Source organism: Gossypium hirsutum, chromosome D04 (genome assembly GCF_007990345.1).
Source record: "Gossypium hirsutum isolate 1008001.06 chromosome D04, Gossypium_hirsutum_v2.1, whole genome shotgun sequence".
Taxonomy (NCBI): Eukaryota; Viridiplantae; Streptophyta; class Magnoliopsida; order Malvales; family Malvaceae; genus Gossypium; species Gossypium hirsutum.
Window position 1 is genome coordinate 16,188,024 of NC_053440.1, and position 19,018 is coordinate 16,207,041.

The 19,018-nt window shown below is 34.9% G+C and overlaps 1 protein-coding gene across 2 annotated transcripts; it reads left to right on the forward strand.

Moving 5' to 3' along the window:
* Nucleotides 1-13,126: 13,126 nt before the first annotated feature.
* LOC107899725 (protein transport protein Sec61 subunit gamma) lies at nucleotides 13,127-14,825 on the forward strand. Of its 2 annotated transcripts, none has more exons than XM_016825511.2 (3): nucleotides 13,127-13,344; nucleotides 13,444-13,559; nucleotides 14,558-14,825. In XM_016825511.2, the coding sequence occupies exons 1-2, from the start codon at nucleotides 13,251-13,253 to the stop codon at nucleotides 13,557-13,559; spliced, it is 210 nt and encodes a 69-aa protein (XP_016681000.1). In that variant the 5' UTR covers nucleotides 13,127-13,250; the 3' UTR covers nucleotides 14,558-14,825. The 2 variants fall into 2 exon arrangements, with proteins under 2 accessions (XP_016681000.1, XP_016681001.1); XM_016825512.2 differs by having other exon boundaries at nucleotides 14,576-14,825.
* Nucleotides 14,826-19,018: the final 4,193 nt, after the last annotated feature.

A 19,018-nucleotide genomic window follows, 5' to 3' on the forward strand; every position in this document is an offset into this window, starting at 1 on the left:
GGAAACTTGCTTCTATCACGTGTAATGGAAGTAGGAGACTTCCATCGATGGTGTTACTTAATTGGTTTTGTGACAGCCCAAATTGACCCTAGTCGGGAAGTGGTTTCGGGACCGCTAAACCGAGTCATAAAAATAATTAGCTGTCATATTTGATGCTTATTATATGTATATATGCATGTGTGAAAATTTCATGTTTGAATTTTGTTAATTGTAAGTGAATTTTATTAAATAGGACTTATGTGAGAAAATTTAGAAATGTGCTAGGCAAATGTGAAGTGGCCTATTAATGCCTGTTATGAAAATGATGGGTTTGCATGTCAAATTACCCAAAATTTGAGCTAGTGGCCGGCCATGCTATGGGTGGAAACATGTTGGGAACATGTTGGCTTAGTGTGTTATGTTAGAAAGAATAAATAAAGGGTTAGTAATTAAGTAATGAAAAGGGAGGGGTGATGAAAACAAAGTTGTCTCCCCCTTACTCCCCATTGCCGTGACTAGAGAAAGGGGAGGAAAAACAAAATTCTTCCTTTGTTGTTCAACATGGCCGAATGGAAGGAAGAAGAAGAGGGGAAGTTCGGCCAAGGTGGTTCTTGAGATTAAGGTATGTTCAATGTTGCTTTTGGAGGTTTACACATCCTTTGGAGGGTTAGCCTACTTCTATTTATCTCATGGATGAAATTAGAGTTGTTGGAGAGTTAGGATTCGGCTAAGAGGCTTCAAAACTTTAGTTGATGCCTTGATACTACTAGCATGTTAGCTATATGGGTGTGTTAAGTTACTTGAAATGCTAGATAAATTTGAACTCCCTACCAAATTCTTTAGGGAACCCATGTTAGAAATTTCGGTATTGAGATGCCTAGATCTTTCGGCCATTGTAGCTATGGAGGAATAAAGTTTTTGTTTCTTGTTAAATTGGATGAATCTTGTTGTATGAGTGCTTAAACAAACTATGATTAAATGGATGCATAAATTCAAAGTGGGAAGAAATGGGCTATTATATTTGATGCTAATGTCGAATATGAAGATGATGAACTTGAATAAATAATATTCAGCTAGCATGATAAGTTATGAAATATTAAGTAGATGATATAATTGATTGATGAAGTGGCTAATAAGGATTTCTAATGAAATTGTTGCCAAGGCCGAATGTATCATGAAGTAAATAAAAAAATTCTAAATGTGCATTATGTGCTTATATGTGTATTCGACCAGGGAAGTTTGACATGAAACTTTGATAGGTTTGAGAGATGAATGACCGAATGAGCTAGAGGTTATGTATGGATGAATTTTATGCACATGTGTGTGTGTGGCATTAGTAGCTAATGGCATTCGGCATTGTTTAATTAAAATTAGAAATGAATGCTTAAAAGTCAAATAGGTCACTCTAATGACCAAATATGCTAAAAGCTAATATATGGACAAATGATACGAACGAATTGGTTTTTGAAATGTAGATGGTTGCTATATATATGTGTTTGATTGAGAAGTAAATTTGTTTGATTTAGCTCAAGAGCCTAGAGGATCAAAGTTGGATAAGGGAAAGGAAAAAAGTGATCGAAGAGCCGTCGTAATCGTTCGGCAACTTCCGAGGTAAGTTTTAAGTGATTAAACGTTGAGTAAATTCAATTATAAAGGGACATGATGAGTTGATTTAATAAGATATGATGTGGCCATGATATGTTCTAAGCTCAAATGGTAAGTTCTTAAGTGTTTGAGCTTGGGAATTCAAGGGTAATTTGAAATAGTCTGCTTAGGACAGCAGCAGTAACGTGACTTTAGAAAATCACCATAAATTTATGGATTTGAATTAGAGGCTGAATGAGACATAAAATTAAAGCTTAATGAGTCTAGTTTCAAATGAAATCAAATACAACACATTTTGAATTCTGTAAAATGAGAAATTTGATTGGTAGTGAAGAGTGGTCAGATTAGTCAAACAGTGAAACAGGGGAAACTTTAAGAAAAATCTGGTATTGATTGGCCAAACATAAAATTCTGGAAATTTTATGGATGGAAGATATACGAGTCTATATTCAGGAAAAATTAACAGAAACTGATTTGGAGTTTTGTAGCTCCAGTTATAAATAATTTAGTGACTATTGCTCAGGAAAAACAGCTTGTGCTGAATTTGAGATTATGTTGTGAACCTTGATAAACTTGTTTTAGTTGCTCATAAGCTATTGATTAAACCCATACTTGAATTCTAAATCGTGATATTGTAAGTTTATGAGTATTCGAATATGAAATGATGATAAGGCCTAATGGCCGATGTGATGAATGTGAAAGTGTATATATATGTGATAATAGGCCGATGTGATGAATGTGAAAGTGTATATATGTGATAAGGCCTAATGGCCGATGTGATGAATGTGAAAGTGTATATATATGTGATAAGGCCTAATGGCCGATGTGATGAATGTGAAAGTGTATATATGTGATAGGGCCTAATGGCCGATGTGATGAATGTGAAAGTGTATATATGTGATAAGGCCTAATGGCCGATGTGATGAATGTGAAAGTGTATATATGTGATAAGGCCTAATGGCCGATGTGATGAATGTGGAAGTGTATATATATGTGACAGGGCCGAGTGGCCAACGTGATGGATGTGAAAGTGTATAAATGTGATAAGTCCCGAAGGGCATTTGTGTCAGTACTATATCCGGGTTAAAACCCCGCAGGCTTTATGCGAGAATATTATCACTGATTAATGTCCTTAAGCTTCGTGCTTGTACTATATCCGAGCTCTAAAGACCTGATGACTACGTGTGGGGATTTTGTCCGGGTAAGACCCGATAACTTCGTGTGGAGATTATGTCCGGGTAAGACTTCGTAATAATAATTGCTTATAAATATATTTAATGCGAAAGGTTAAACAGGTATGTACTCCAAGTTTATATGTGAGCTTGATTTGCACTAAATCATAAGGTAGTTATGTGATGCATACGAGAGCAATCTATGAGACTATTCCTATGATTATGTGACATCGGATCAGTGTGGGAGGTGATGTGAAATCATACGATATATCTATGTCACATGAGCTCACTTTTATGTGGAAGTTTGTCTGCCTATTGTATATGATGAGATGTGCAGATTCGGTAAAGGGACGGTATGCCCGAAGGAAGAGTGAAATAAAAATACGAACAACTATGTTATAATTTGATTGTTATCTGTTGACACTGCTTAAAACTTACTAAGCATTGTAATGCTTACTCCGTTTACTCTGTTTCCTCTGTTTTATAGATCTCATTGCGAAGCTACAGGCTCGGGGATCGTCAGCAACTAGTCACACTATCACTATCCACTGTTTGGTACTGCTACGTTTCGGATTGTCTTATGGCATGTATAAAATAGACTAGTGGCGGAAGAATATTTTGGTTAATGTATATAGCCATGCGAAAATGGCTTATATATGTTTGAGCATAATGTTATAATCATTTGGTATGGAATGGTTAATCACTATCATAATTTGTGCTATTTATGCTAAAAGGGCTAGTTGAATCATGGAAACTATGAAATAGGTAAAGTCTACCTTAAAGGCAGATGCCGGCAGCAGCAGTGATGTAGATTTGGGAAAATCACTAAAAATAGTAGGTTTGGAATTAAATAATGAATAAATTATGTAAACGAACCTTGATGAATCTATTTTCATAGGAAAGTAACAAAACGATCATATAGATAGTATGTTAAGAGATATTTAGGTTCTCGTGAGACAGGGCCAGAACGGTTTCTGGATTCCCTGTTCCGACTTTGGAAATTCATTATAAATTAACCAGAGATAATTAGGAGTCATTCCATATATGTATAGATTCCTCTCTGAGTCTAATTTCTATAGAAACAAACGGCATCAGTATTGAAGCTCTGTGCAGGGAGATATCCAAGTCGTAATGCACAAAGGTCAGTGTAGTCGATCCCTGTAACATGGGAGATTTTGACTAATAAACTGTACTAATTGGCCCAACCAAAAATTCTAGAAAACAATATGTAGATGGGCATATGAGTCTAGTTTCAGGGAAAATTTACAGAACTGGATTTCGAGTTTCATAACTCAAGATATGATTTTTAAAGCGACTAGTACGCAGACTGGCAGCTTGTCTGGGAAATTTTTTTTTAAATGGTTTGAAGTCTGTTAACACCTCGTGTTCGACTCCGGCGACGGCCTCGGGTTCGGGGTGTTACATTTTATTGGTATCAGAGCTACGGTTTAGTCGATTCTAGGACTAACGTAGCACGCGTGAGTCTATTTATACATGCCATAAAGTGATAAAATGATAGTGTGATGATTTTTGGCTATTAAAATGTGTTTGCTGTATTGTAATGAATCTTGATCCCGATCGAGCTGTAGCAAGCTTCTGACTATGAGAATTTGCGATATAACTTCATTTAGATATGCCTAAATTATTAAGTTGATCAGGTACGTATCATGTACTCGTATTTGAATTTCGATTTGGATTGAATTATAAGGGTATAAGTGATGCAATTTTGAAGGAGTGTTATGACTATAAATGTGATTTTTTTGTATGTGGCTATGGAACTGGAAGCTGAATGGTCGATAAGCATGTTGTGTTTGTATTCAAGTAGTGTAAATGATATACTAATGTGTATTGCTATATGTGTATATGTATGTAGAGACGAAATTGTCGAATGTAAAAAGGCAGTGAAGCGTATAGAGTGGTTGGTTTTCAGCACTAAGTGTGCGGGCAATAAGTGTTCACGGTTGTGAGATTGGCACTAAGTGTGCGGGCAATAAGTGTTCACGGTTGTGAGATTGGCACTAAGTGTGCGGGCTTGAAATGCATAGCACTAAGTGTGCGAGTTTAAAGTACATGGCACTAAGTGTGCGTGGTTGATTATTAAGCACTATGTGTGCGAACCCACTATATATATATTTTCTATCAATTATTTATATTAAGGGTGCGACCTTACCGAGTCGATTTCGGACAGCGGAAAGGGGTAAGTCCTTGAGTAATAGAGCTTAAATTATGATTTGATTAGATCATGTTTTAAGCAAATCAAAATCATGCTCTTTGTGTGTGGCTATTGAGCCGAAATTGCAAGAATGATAAGTGTCTTGTGTTTGAGTTTTGCTAATGAAAATGAAATACGAATATGTCATGATTTATTGTTAAATGTGCATGGTTATTCGAATGATGTCCGGGCTAAGTCCCGAAGGCTTTGTGCTAAGTGACCATATCCGGACTAAGATCCGAAGGCATTTGTGCGAGATACTAATTCCGGGCTAAGCCCGAAGGCATTGGTGCGAATTACTAAATCCGGGCTAAGTTCCGAAGAGCATTCATGCTAGTGATGTATCCGGGCTAAGTTCCGAAGAGCATTCATGCTAGTGATGTATCCGGGCTAAGTTCCGAAGAGCATTCGTGCTAGTGATATATCCGTGCTAAACCCCGAAGAGCATTCGTGCTGGTGTTATATCCGGGCTAGGTCCCGAAGAGCAATCATGCTGGTGACGTGTATTCGGGCCTTCGTGCCTAGTAGGCTTCGTGCCGGTAATTTGAGCAAAGTTTAAGTATTCATTACTATACGAATTCAAATTTAAATGAGATGATATGTTTAAAAGTGTAGATACATGATGTTTATAGACTTGGTTAAGTCATATCAATGTGTATTAACGAATGAATAAGAGCACTATGTATGTGAATAATTAGAGGCACTGTGTGTGTGCGAATTCCTTTAACCGAGCACTATGAGTGCGAGATCGGTCAGTGGGCACTAAGTGTGTGAAGTGGAATTCATGTAAGACCTCGTTTGGGACGAAGGCATTGATTTGAGATAGTGTGTAAGACCATGTCTGGGACATGGCATCGACTCGATATGTGAGAATATGTAAGACCATATCTAGGATATGGCATTGTAAGAGCTATATGTGCTATTGCTGAATGGACACTATTTTGTTAATCTTGTTCAAGAAATTATTTTGATTAAGTTTCGACATTCGAAAGTTTGAAATAATTTTTGATGAATGTTGATAATTTTGGATACACGAGTTATGCGCTAGAATAAATCTCATGCCAGAGTATTATATTAGGCTTTATGCCTATTCGACTGTATACGGGTAACGTTAACTATGATTGAATGTGCTAAATGAACTAAATGTTCAGGTACGTGAAAGTTGACTTTTCTTTTGGAAATGAAATAAGTTGAATAGTGAGATATGATGGAGTTATTAAGGATATTTATTGGGATGTTTGAGTATATGTGTACTTTTGGTCAGATTACAGCTTATACATGAATGAAAATGTGGGTTACAAATATGTGGGTTGATGATGTGAATCATACATGTTAATATGTGCTTAATATGTGTTTGAAATGCATTTGTGAATTAAATTAAGTGATTATTGCTTATGAAATCAAGAAAATGAGATATATGTGCATACTTGCAGAAATGTTTATGTATTTGTCTTAGGATAAGAAAATGATTTTACGGATCGATGCGAAATCAGTAATGAATTACAATTGCTATCGATGAGCTAATGTTTATATGGATATAATTCAATAAGAGGACGTTATCCTAAACTATGCATCGGTAGAAATTTTCGGGGACGAAAATTTCTTAAGTGGGGGAGAGTTGTGACAGCCCAAAATTGACCCTAGTCGGGAAGTGGTTTCGGGACCGCTAAACCGAGTCATAAAAATAATTAGCTGTCATATTTGATGCTTATTATATGTATATATGCATGTGTGAAAATTTCATGTTTGAATTTTGTTAATTGTAAGTGAATTTTATTAAATAGGACTTATGTGAGAAAATTTAGAAATGTGCTAGGCAAATGTGAAGTGGCCTATTAATGCCTGTTATGAAAATGATGGGTTTGCATGTCAAATTACCCAAAATTTGAGCTAGTGGCCGGCCATGCTATGGGTGGAAACATGTTGGGAACATGTTGGCTTAGTGTGTTATGTTAGAAAGAATAAATAAAGGGTTAGTAATTAAGTAATGAAAAGGGAGGGGTGATGAAAACAAAGTTGTCTCCCCCTTACTCCCCATTGCCGTGACTAGAGAAAGGGGAGGAAAAACAAAATTCTTCCTTTGTTGTTCAACATGGCCGAATGGAAGGAAGAAGAAGAGGGGAAGTTCGGCCAAGGTGGTTCTTGAGATTAAGGTATGTTCAATGTTTCTTTTGGAGGTTTACACATCCTTTGGAGGGTTAGCCTACTTCTATTTATCTCATGGATGAAATTAGAGTTGTTGGAGAGTTAGGATTCGGCTAAGAGGCTTCAAAACTTTAGTTGATGCCTTGATACTACTAGCATGTTAGCTATATGGGTGTGTTAAGTTACTTGAAATGCTAGATAAATTTGAACTCCCTACCAAATTCTTTAGGGAACCCATGTTAGAAATTTCGGTATTGAGATGCCTAGATCTTTCGGCCATTGTAGCTATGGAGGAATAAAGTTTTTGTTTCTTGTTAAATTGGATGAATCTTGTTGTATGAGTGCTTAAACAAACTATGATTAAATGGATGCATAAATTCAAAGTGGGAAGAAATGGGCTATTATATTTGATGCTAATGTCGAATATGAAGATGATGAACTTGAATAAATAATATTCAGCTAGCATGATAAGTTATGAAATATTAAGTAGATGATATAATTGATTGATGAAGTGGCTAATAAGGATTTCTAATGAAATTGTTGCCAAGGCCGAATGTATCATGAAGTAAATAAAAAAATTCTAAATGTGCATTATGTGCTTATATGTGTATTCGACCAGGGAAGTTTGACATGAAACTTTGATAGGTTTGAGAGATGAATGACCGAATGAGCTAGAGGTTATGTATGGATGAATTTTATGCACATGTGTGTGTGTGGCATTAGTAGCTACTGGCATTCGGCATTGTTTAATTAAAATTAGAAATGAATGCTTGAAAGTCAAATAGGTCACTCTAATGACCAAATATGCTAAAAGCTAATATATGGACAAATAATACGAACGAATTGGTTTTTGAAATGTAGATGGTTGCTATATATATGTGTTTGATTGAGAAGTAAATTTGTTTGATTTAGCTCAAGAGCCTAGAGGATCAAAGTTGGATAAGGGAAAGGAAAAAAGTGATCGAAGAGCCGTCGTAATTGTTCGGCAACTTCCGAGGTAAGTTTTAAGTGATTAAACGTTGAGTAAATTCAATTATAAAGGGACATGATGAGTTGATTTAATAAGATATGATGTGGCCATGATATGCTCTAAGCTCAAATGGTAAGTTCTTAAGTGTTTGAGCTTGGGAATTCAAGGGTAATTTGAAATAGTCTGCTTAGGACAGCAGCAGTAACGTGACTTTAGAAAATCACCATAAATTTATGGATTTGAATTAGAGGCTGAATGAGACATGAAATTAAAGCTTAATGAGTCTAGTTTCAAATGAAATCAAATACAACACATTTTGAATTCTGTAAAATGAGAAATTTGATTGGTAGTGAAGAGTGGTCAGATTAGTCAAACAGTGAAACAGGGGAAACTTTAAGAAAAATCTGGTATTGATTGGCCAAACATAAAATTCTGGAAATTTTATGGATGGAAGATATACGAGTCTATATTCAGGAAAAATTAACGGAAAGTGATTTGGAGTTTTGTAGCTCCAGTTATAAATAATTTAGTGACTATTGCTCAGGAAAAACAGCTTGTGCTGAATTTGAGATTATGTTGTGAACCTTGATAAACTTGTTTTAGTTGCTCATAAGCTATTGATTAAACCCATACTTGAATTCTAAATCGTGATATTGTAAGTTTATGAGTATTCGAATATGAAATGATGATAAGGCCTAATGGCCGATGTGATGAATGTGAAAGTGTATATATGTGATAAGGCCTAATGGCCGATGTGATGAATGTGAAAGTGTATATATATGTGATAATAGGCCGATGTGATGAATGTGAAAGTGTATATATGTGATAAGGCCTAATGGCCGATGTGATGAATGTGAAAGTGTATATATATGTGATAAGGCCTAATGGCCGATGTGATGAATGTGAAAGTGTATATATGTGTGATAGGGCCTAATGGCCGATGTGATGAATGTGAAAGTGTATATATGTGATAAGGCCTAATGGCCGATGTGATGAATGTGAAAGTGTATATATGTGATAGGGCCTAATGGCCGATGTGATGAATGTGAAAGTGTATATATGTGATAAGGCCTAATGGCCGATGTGATGAATGTGAAAGTGTATATATGTGATAAGGCCTAATGGCCGATGTGATGAATGTGGAAGTGTATATATATGTGACAGGGCCGAGTGGCCAACGTGATGGATGTGAAAGTGTATAAATGTGATAAGTCCCGAAGGGCATTTGTGTCAGTACTATATCCGGGTTAAAACCCCGCAGGCTTTATGCGAGAATATTATCACTGATTAATGTCCTTAAGCTTCGTGCTTGTACTATATCCGAGCTCTAAAGACCTGATGACTACGTGTGGGGATTTTGTCCGGGTAAGACCCGATAACTTCGTGTGGAGATTATGTCCGGGTAAGACTTCGTAATAAGAATTGCTTATAAATATATTTAATGCGAAAGGTTAAACAGGTATGTACTCCAAGTTTATATGTGAGCTTGATTTGCACTAAATCATAAGGTAGTTATGTGATGCATACGAGAGCAATCTATGAGACTATTCCTATGATTATGTGACATCGGATCAGTGTGGGAGGTGATGTGAAATCATACGATATATCTATGTCACATGAGCTCACTTTTATGTGGAAGTTTGTCTGCCTATTGTATATGATGAGATGTGCAGATTCGGTAAAGGGGTGGTATGCCCGAAGGAAGAGTGAAATAAAAATACGAACAACTATGTTATAATTTGATTGTTATCTGTTGACACTGCTTAAAACTTACTAAGCATTGTAATGCTTACTCCGTTTACTCTGTTTCCTCTGTTTTATAGATCTCATTGCGAAGCTACAGGCTCGGGGATCGTCAGCAACTAGTCACACTATCACTATCCACTGTTTGGTACTGCTACGTTTCGGATTGTCTTATGGCATGTATAAAATAGACTAGTGGCGGAAGAATATTTTGGTTAATGTATATAGCCATGCGGAAATGGCTTATATATGTTTGAGCATAATGTTATAATCATTTGGTATGGAATGGTTAATCACTATCATAATTTGTGCTATTTATGCTAAAAGGGCTAGTTGAATCATGGAAACTATGAAATAGGTAAAGTCTACCTTAAAGGCAGATGCCGGCAGCAGCAGTGATGTAGATTTGGGAAAATCACTAAAAATAGTAGGTTTGGAATTAAATAATGAATAAATTATGTAAACGAACCTTGATGAATCTATTTTCATAGGAAAGTAACAAAACGATCATATGGACAGTATGTTAAGAGATATTTAGGTTCTCGTGAGACAGGGCCAGAACGGTTTCTGGATTCCCTGTTCCGACTTTGGAAATTCATTATAAATTAACCAGAGGTAATTAGGAGTCATTCCATATATGTATAGATTCCTCTCTGAGTCTAGTTTCTATAGAAACAAACGGCATCAGTATTGAAGCTCTGTGCAGGGAGATATCCAAGTCGTAATGCACAAAGGTCAGTGTAGTCGATCCCTGTAACATGGGAGACTTTGACTAATAAACTGTACTAATTGGCCAAACCAAAAATTCTAGAAAACAATATGTAGATGGGCATATGAGTCTAGTTTCAGGGAAAATTTACGGAACTGGATTTCGAGTTTCAGAACTCAAGATATGATTTTTAAAGCGACTAGTACGCAGACTGGCAGCTTGTCTGGGAAATTTTTTTTTAAATGGTTTGAAGTCTGTTAACACCTCGTGTTCGACTCCGGCGACGGCCTCGGGTTCGGGGTGTTATAGGTTTGATCATTTAATGATTGAGAAAGCGTAAGCGAAATTGGGTAGTTTAATTCCCCGAGTAGCCAAAACATAACTCATTTCTTCCTTCGTTAGTGGTGCAAACATAAGCTTTTGCCTCCATCAGAGTACTCACTTTCACGGTATTGTAAAGAGATGCCTTGAATAACATGACTGCTTCCTCTCATCCTAACCATTGTGTTCAAACAAACCTAGAAAAAATCACAAAAACGATGGGAATTTTAAGAAAATTACCTCTAAATTTGTTCTTCTTAACAACGACTCCTTCAAAATCTCAAATTTAAATGGTTTAAATTTTTAGGGCTTAAGTAACCTCATTTTAAAAAATTTTTACACTTTAACAATTCATATATCCTAGAATAAGGGCACAATCAACTGTGTACAACTATATCACTCTTTAACACATGGTGAAGTGTACGTGACAAGTTAAAGCACAAAGCGTATGTAATAAGCTTCTCCTTATGTGATCTTTCATCTCGCGAAATCAAGTTCTAAGAAGAGTCACTTTATAACTCTTCTTTGAACCAGGCGGGGGACAAATTGTTATGATATTCACTATTACAGACCCACTACTCGATTACCCAATTGGGTACTGACCCATACTCTACGTAGTTCGCACTTTGGGTTCGCATGTAAGCTGTTCGTACCTTTCTATGAGATCGCATAATGTGAGTTCGCGCTACCATGTAGGTGAACCCACATCTACAGAACATGTGTTAACCTTATAGTAGGGTACGTGTTGACATGTATGGGAACCTACCTACAATATCACATCCATGAACAGTAACCATATAATATAAATACACAGTTTAACCTATCTAAAGGATAGGCACTCTGAAATACTCAACAAAATGGTTAATCAAATAAAAACAACAAAAATATATATATATTTAAGAAATTTTTTGAGTGTTGTTAGCGAATAATATTTGTCAAACTCAAAATTCCTTCAAGAAATCTAATTGAAATTAATATGATCTCATGAAGAAGCATAAATTTTCAATTTTTCTCCAAACAATTCATAAGAAAGAAGAATAAAGGCATATGAAACCAAAAAGTGTTAACTGTAATAGTTAAATATATTACACGTTTAACGAGAGATAGTTCAAACATTAAATAATTCATTTTTGGGAGAAGTCATGAACTCGGGCATGTATTACAAACAAATATGAATTAAATAAATAAAGATGGTGTCTACATTGTCCATTGACATCAACATATCGGAGCATTTGGATTCAAAAAGAGTAGTTTAATTATAGGGTAAATTATATTTATTATTCCTAAACTTTGTTTAAAATTACATTTCGATCACACACCTTTCAAAAGTTACATAATAGTTATTAAGGCTTAGTTTGGATGGGCAGTATGTTTACCTCCGGTGAGGTTAAAAATAACAGTGGCGATGAGATTAGTTACCGTAGTGGTGAGATTCGATAATGTAGCAGTGAGATTAGAAACAACGGTGAGGCATGTGCTTGGATTTAAACGCAACTGTAGCGATGATGTGAAAATAAAAAATGACTATTAAGGACATTAGATTAGAAATGATATATAATAGAAGTTTTTAAAATTATCTTCCTTTTACAAAATTATTAAAAATATGTGAATTTATAAATTTATTTAATAAAATATGTTTATTAAAATGTTTATTTTTAATTAATTAATTTTAATTTTATAATAGTAATATATATAACTACTATTTATATATATATAAAAAAAATCAACAATACAAACATGCATTAGATAAAAGGTTAAAATTGTAAATAAAAAAAACAGTTTGACTGGGGTTGCTTTTTTTTTAATTGGAGCTTCAGTGAGGTAAGGCTTTCCAAACGTGCCTCACCATTAGTGCTCCAAACATCCAAAAAACTCTAGTAAAAAAGCATTATTGCTTAAGATTCCATTACACTCGTGTTAATTGGTGATCCAAAGGAAGCCTAACGTTATTAAATTGTTATATTTTTTTGTCACTTAATTGTTAACTTACATTAAAAAAAGTAATGCACCTTACTTCAAAGGGTTAATAGTTAATTTGGTCCATGAGCTATAGTTAAAAAATTATTTTGATATTTTTAAAATTTTATTAACAATAATTGAAAAAAATATTAAAATGAATTTTTTTAACTATAGCTCAAGGACTAAATTAGCTATTAACCCTTTAAATTAAGGTATAATAATCGAAGTTAACATCCGAGTAATAAAAATGTAACAATTTGATAACATTAATAATTGTTAGATAACTTTGGAAAGTTTACTAACTGAATTGTAATTTTAAATAAAATTTAGGGACAGACCCTTGATTATATCAAGTATATCGACAACCAGGTTTACAGTGTTGAAGGGAAAACAAGAATCAAACTCTACCTTCAAAACTAGGAGAAAAAACTAAAAATGGACGCAATTGACTCAGTTTTTGATCCGCTAAGAGAGTTCGCTAAGGACAGTGTTCGTCTTGTCAAGAGATGCCACAAGCCCGATCGTAAAGGTTACTCATTTCTCCTTTTCCCCTTTTTCTTTCTTTTCTTTTTTGCTATTTGATCGATCAGTATTCCGATTAAAAGACCCTTTTTTTCCTAAATTTCAGAATTTACGAAAGTAGCGGTCCGTACAGCGATCGGATTCGTGGTTATGGGATTCGTAGGATTTTTCGTCAAGCTCATCTTTATCCCTATTAACAACATTATTGTTGGATCCGGTTAGGTAAGGTTCAATTCTTTTCGATTTCTAGTTTGTTTTCATGTTACTTTGTGGTTTATTGCATTGTTTGTTAAGGATCTGTAACTGATGTGACATTGATCTGAATTTATTCGAATTGTTTTAAAAATTAAAGCAACGAAAACCCAAAGCTCTAAATTTGTTTTTTTTTTAAATCTGGTTGTTGAATGCACTGGGGAAATAAATTTTGTCTTTAATTTGATTTTTGATTGTTGGGGAAAGCCAAGAACTTGAATTTGTTTGATTAATCGTAGTTAATATTTTCTTGATGAATCTTTCCTTCGCATATCAGGGTCCTTATAGAGGCTAATTGAAACAATTGGTTAATAATCAAACATTGAGTGGAATTTTTTTCTTTGTATGGTGATTGTGTGTTAAAAACTTTCCTAGAGACCATTACATCTTAAAATCCTAAACACTGTTATGATATTTGTTTTAAACATGTTGTATTATGTTTGTTACATTGTTTTTGTATTAACTGAACATGCCATGACCGTGTCGTGTTTTCATATCGGTCCAAAATTATATTGTCTAGTGGTTAAGCACTATTAATGAGCAATAAACTACTTGAAGCTCACTTTTTAGTTAAAAGAAGGGGAGAAAGCATAGAGGATGAGCAGTATCTTAGATCATATTTGCTCATGCTGTTCAGGGTCATAGATATAGGATTATTGATCCATTACATATCAAGTAAATGGATTATGTGCAATTTGGTGTTGAGCGTGTTGGATAAAGTCGATCTCCAATCCTATGGCTGGTTGGCAACTTGGCAGCCATCAAAAGATAAACTGGATAATGGAAATTCAACAGACTGCTACATGCATTCATTTCCCCAGTTTTAGTAAAACTGTCTGAGAATACACATCACAAACATCTTCATATATTATTTTTGTGGTTTGATACATATTTGTGATGTTCCATTTGGGCTTGAATTTGATAGATTTTGAGGATCATGCTTACGCCATCTTATGCTCAAATTGCAGCCTTGCTTCATGTTACAGACTCACAGGAAGGACGGGAACTGGTAGAAATTTTCAACACTGAGATAAAAGAAGAACTGTATGTTTTTAGATCAAGAGCTATATCATGTGAGTTTTTGAACTAGTTTTAATTTAAGCCCCGGGTTGTCTTATATTTGGTTTTGTTGTAATAGAATCTTGTTGAAGCAAGTGAGTTTTGGTCTAAATGAATTTTATGTTCAGGCTAACAGTGTACTTGATGAAAATCCAATGAAATATCCGTAAAACTCAAGCGACTGACTCATTTTACTTGCCAATAATTCCTTCCAACGTGCATGTCTGAGCCCGAGATCGTATATTGAGTGGTCAAATCTGCGGTTTACTTTAAACTCGATTTTTTTTTCTCCTGATATTAAATTGCAGTGAAGACCTTTATCCCGTGATATTAGCAACATGGATGACCCTGTTTTGAGTTGAAGTCATATAGCTGTTGGATTAAGACTAGCATTTCACGTAACATCATGAACATTTCAGCATAGGGATGTAATGGAATGGAATAGGGCTCAAATATTACAAAGTTTGGATGAATCGAATTAGGTGACAACATTACCCTTAAAAATAAAAAAAATGTTTTATTTATATTATTAATATATAATAAAAGTATTTAAATAAAATATATTTTAAATTAAATTAAATAATTTCTAATAAAAGTATATTAACCACCGTAAAAATATATTTAAATAAAATAATTGCTAATTAAATTAAATAATTTTGCTAACAAAATTGATGAAGAAGAACAGTAAAAAAAAAAGGATGGACGTAATTGAGAATAAAAAAATTACTATTACTTGCGTTGCTGAATTGTCTATAACGACCCTTGACCACCGATATGGATTCAGCAAATTTGCTGAATAAACAAGGAATGGCATTCCATGGAATGGATCATTCAATTAACCAAACCAGTGTTTTACTGTTCATTAAAGAATAAGGGAATAGCCATTCTGATATAGGATTGCGCGCGGACCAAGATCGAGTTGCCAAGTCACGGGAAACTCCTACAAAAACCCTAAACAATCAGATCCGAAACGAAACAGAAAAATTAAAAGATTAGAACTTTGAATTTCCAGATCTGAAATAAAATCCCCAAATCAGCAAAGAATCAAATTGAGAATAGAAATAAGTGTTAGGGTTCTTGAAACCCTCAAGGAGATTGTGATTCTGCCCAATTGAACACCAAGATAGTTTTCCCCAAATTTCGACAATCTAATTTCACCCAAAAAGAGTATGGAAAAACCCTAGAAATTGGAGATTTTTGGACTGATTCCTTAAGATAGAAAAAGGCTGAAAACACAATAAGAACAGAAAATAGATTAGATAATGATTCAGCACAAGTAGAAATAAAGAAAGAATTGACAGTAAGAAATTAAAAGATAAGTCCTAAGAAGCCTTGAAATCTCGAAAGATCTCACAACTCCCTTCAAACGGCTCTAATCTCCCCTCCAAAGAATATCAATGGCAAGAAGAAGGTTGAAGATGGCTCCCACAATCACAAGATTGTTAAAACAACTTCTAAAGAAAATTCAAGAGAGAAATCTTGGAGAAAACTCAAAGAAAATTCTGCTCTCAACAAATCTGAAATTTTAATAATAATGATAAGTGTTTAACAAGGTGGACAGCCATGCCTTTAAATAGGCCTTATAACTAGTCCTAATCTAATTAGAAAACTAAAATAAAAAAACTCCTAATTATTTTAATATGGAAATTCGGTCAAAGGTCATTTTATCTGGGACTCTTGGACTGAATATTGACATAAAAATTTAAACTAAGTAAATAAATAAATAAATAAAAATAAAACTTTACAATTTGGGCCACTTTGACAGTTTGGCCTGATTTTCAACTAAGTATGGATGGATTTCTTGATTGGGCTGGAAATTTGCTTATTGGGCATCGCCTTCAAGAATTTGGGCTTTTGTGACTCGTATCATTCCCCCCTTCCTCAAAAAGATTCGTCCTCGAATCTGAAAAATCAAATGAACTCGACTTTCCTCTATCGAACGGGACTAATGGCAATTGAGTCCACTGAAAAGAATAGCCATGAGATAGTAAATAGCAACGGAAATAAGCTTGTAGTCCAATCATAAGCATAATAGAACAGGTATAACGCATGTGAATGGACAGATTCAGATTACCATGCAAACAATCTAATTTACTCACCACTGCCTCGTCAAATATTTGAAACAAAGATGGACATGTTTTAAGGCATTCAGTCGTCTCACATTGTTCCCATAAACCATGAATAAATTGCGAGTAATAAATCAAATGGTAAACATAATCGTCACAAGTAGGTATTTGAAAAGATTCACATGGTTCACAGAGTTGCATAATCATACCATGCATTAATCGACGGTCTATAGATTCACTCACACATGCATTATCAAAAACAAGAATCTTTTTATCAACCATCAAAACAGATAGATCATCAATAAATAAAATAGGGCAGTCAAGCACGTTTCGATCTAAGTGTTCATCAACACGATCTTTATCACTATCCGAGGAGTACAAAACTGTTTCAAAGGTTTCAAGCATCTTACCTCGATAAGCAGAAGAATGAGGGTCGATTTTACCTTTTTCATTTAAAACAAACCTTCGCTCATCGGGGGCATAGTGTAGTCGAATCTTCGTTGTTGAGTTAACGTTTGTCAAATGGAACTCAAACTTCATGTACAACCACATAAACTGTTTAAGGCACGAATATAAATTGAAAACAAATTTGGAAAATTTCGTTACCTTATTCTCCAAAACAGGTTTGGACAAATTCAAGGATTTTACACAAGGTAAATCAAGAGAATAACAAATCACGCTTCTTTTCGTAATGACTTTATCAACCACAATCGAAGAGTAACAATTAATCGGATCAAAATGAGGGGATCTTTTAAGAACTAAGTCACCAAAAGTTTTATCAATAATTTTCAAATCTGCACTGGACTCGGTTTCTAAAATTTCCTTACCTCGCTTACCTTCGAGATCATGTAGTGTGATTTCATCTTTGCCTAAGTTGATCGTATGAAAGCGTCTTTCATTTGAGAGGTATTGAAGTTGAAAGTTATCTTTCGATCTTTCGGGAACCTGAAAAGTAGCAACACAAGAAAAATTCATATCTTGGTTAGTGGAAACATTCCTCACTACCCTTTCCACGTCTTTTTCTTTTGTTTCTTTTTCTAATTCATTTTCTCTTCTTTCTTCAATTTCTTTTTCACTCTCAATCTCTTTTTGCTCTTTTTCATTCTCTTTTTCTTTTTCCTCACTTGTTTTAACAGAATTTTTCAGTTTGATTTGGTCCTCATGGACTTGTTCCGGAGTGAGCGGCACTAAGGTGAGTTTCTTTCCTTGATGCTTGAAAGAATACCTATTGGTACGACCATCGTGAGTGACTTTTCGATCCAGTTGCCATGGTTCTCCTAGCAACAAATGGCAGGCTTGAATAGGCATTACGTCGCACACAACTTCGTCTTGATACTTACCGATAGAAAAGGCGATGCGCACTTGTTGAGTGACCCTAAATTGGCCTTCGTTGCTAAGCCCTTGTAGTTGATAAGGTTGTGGATGCTTGGTAGTGGTTAAGCAAAGCTTTTCCACCATCGTCGTGCTGGCTATGTTTGAGCAACTTTCACCATCAATAATAACTCTACAAAGCTTACCTTGTACATGGCAGCGAGTATGAAAGAGATGTTCTCGTTGCTGCTCGCTCTTTGGTTTTGCCAAAGATGATTGTCCACGATCATGAAAATCATCATCCATTCTAGGGACACGTTGAGGGCTGCACCTATGGGGCTGGTTATCCCTATCTTCCTTAATTGGATCTCGATATTGATGTTTTTTATTCACTCGTACCTCATTCAAAGTAGTATTCAATGCTTGAAGTGTAGCATTTATTTGTGTGATTGCAGCAGTATGTCCGTCTAACTGTTGTGGGACTTTCATAAGTGCATCATTATTATCACCTTTAGACATCTTCAAAACTGTAAAAAATAAACACTCAACACTCAAAATAAAAGTTAGCAAACCTCACCATTAATCACTCAAAAAGAAAAATCAAATTCTCAATGAGGTCGAATTCAATCTTGTGAGTTCTTTATCAGAGTTTATATCAACCAATTAGAGAGTTTGAACCAAACTACCAAAGAATCCTAATTTGCACTAGGATGCCAAAAACTGACGAGACACCAATTGATTCGTGTTGCACCGAGGAAGAAGTTGTGCACACGTTTAAATCCTACTAACACAAGAAACAAGAAGGTGTTAGATAACGTAAAGGAAGAATAAAGGTAAACAAATGAAAACCTACAGCTAAGAATCAATAAAAATTGCTGAAAACAGAAAACCCGAAAAACTGCGGAGAACTGACAACTTCGTTCGAGGTGTTCCCGATCTCCAAAAATCACGAAATTAAATCTGGAGTGTCCTTATATATTTAATTTTTGATCT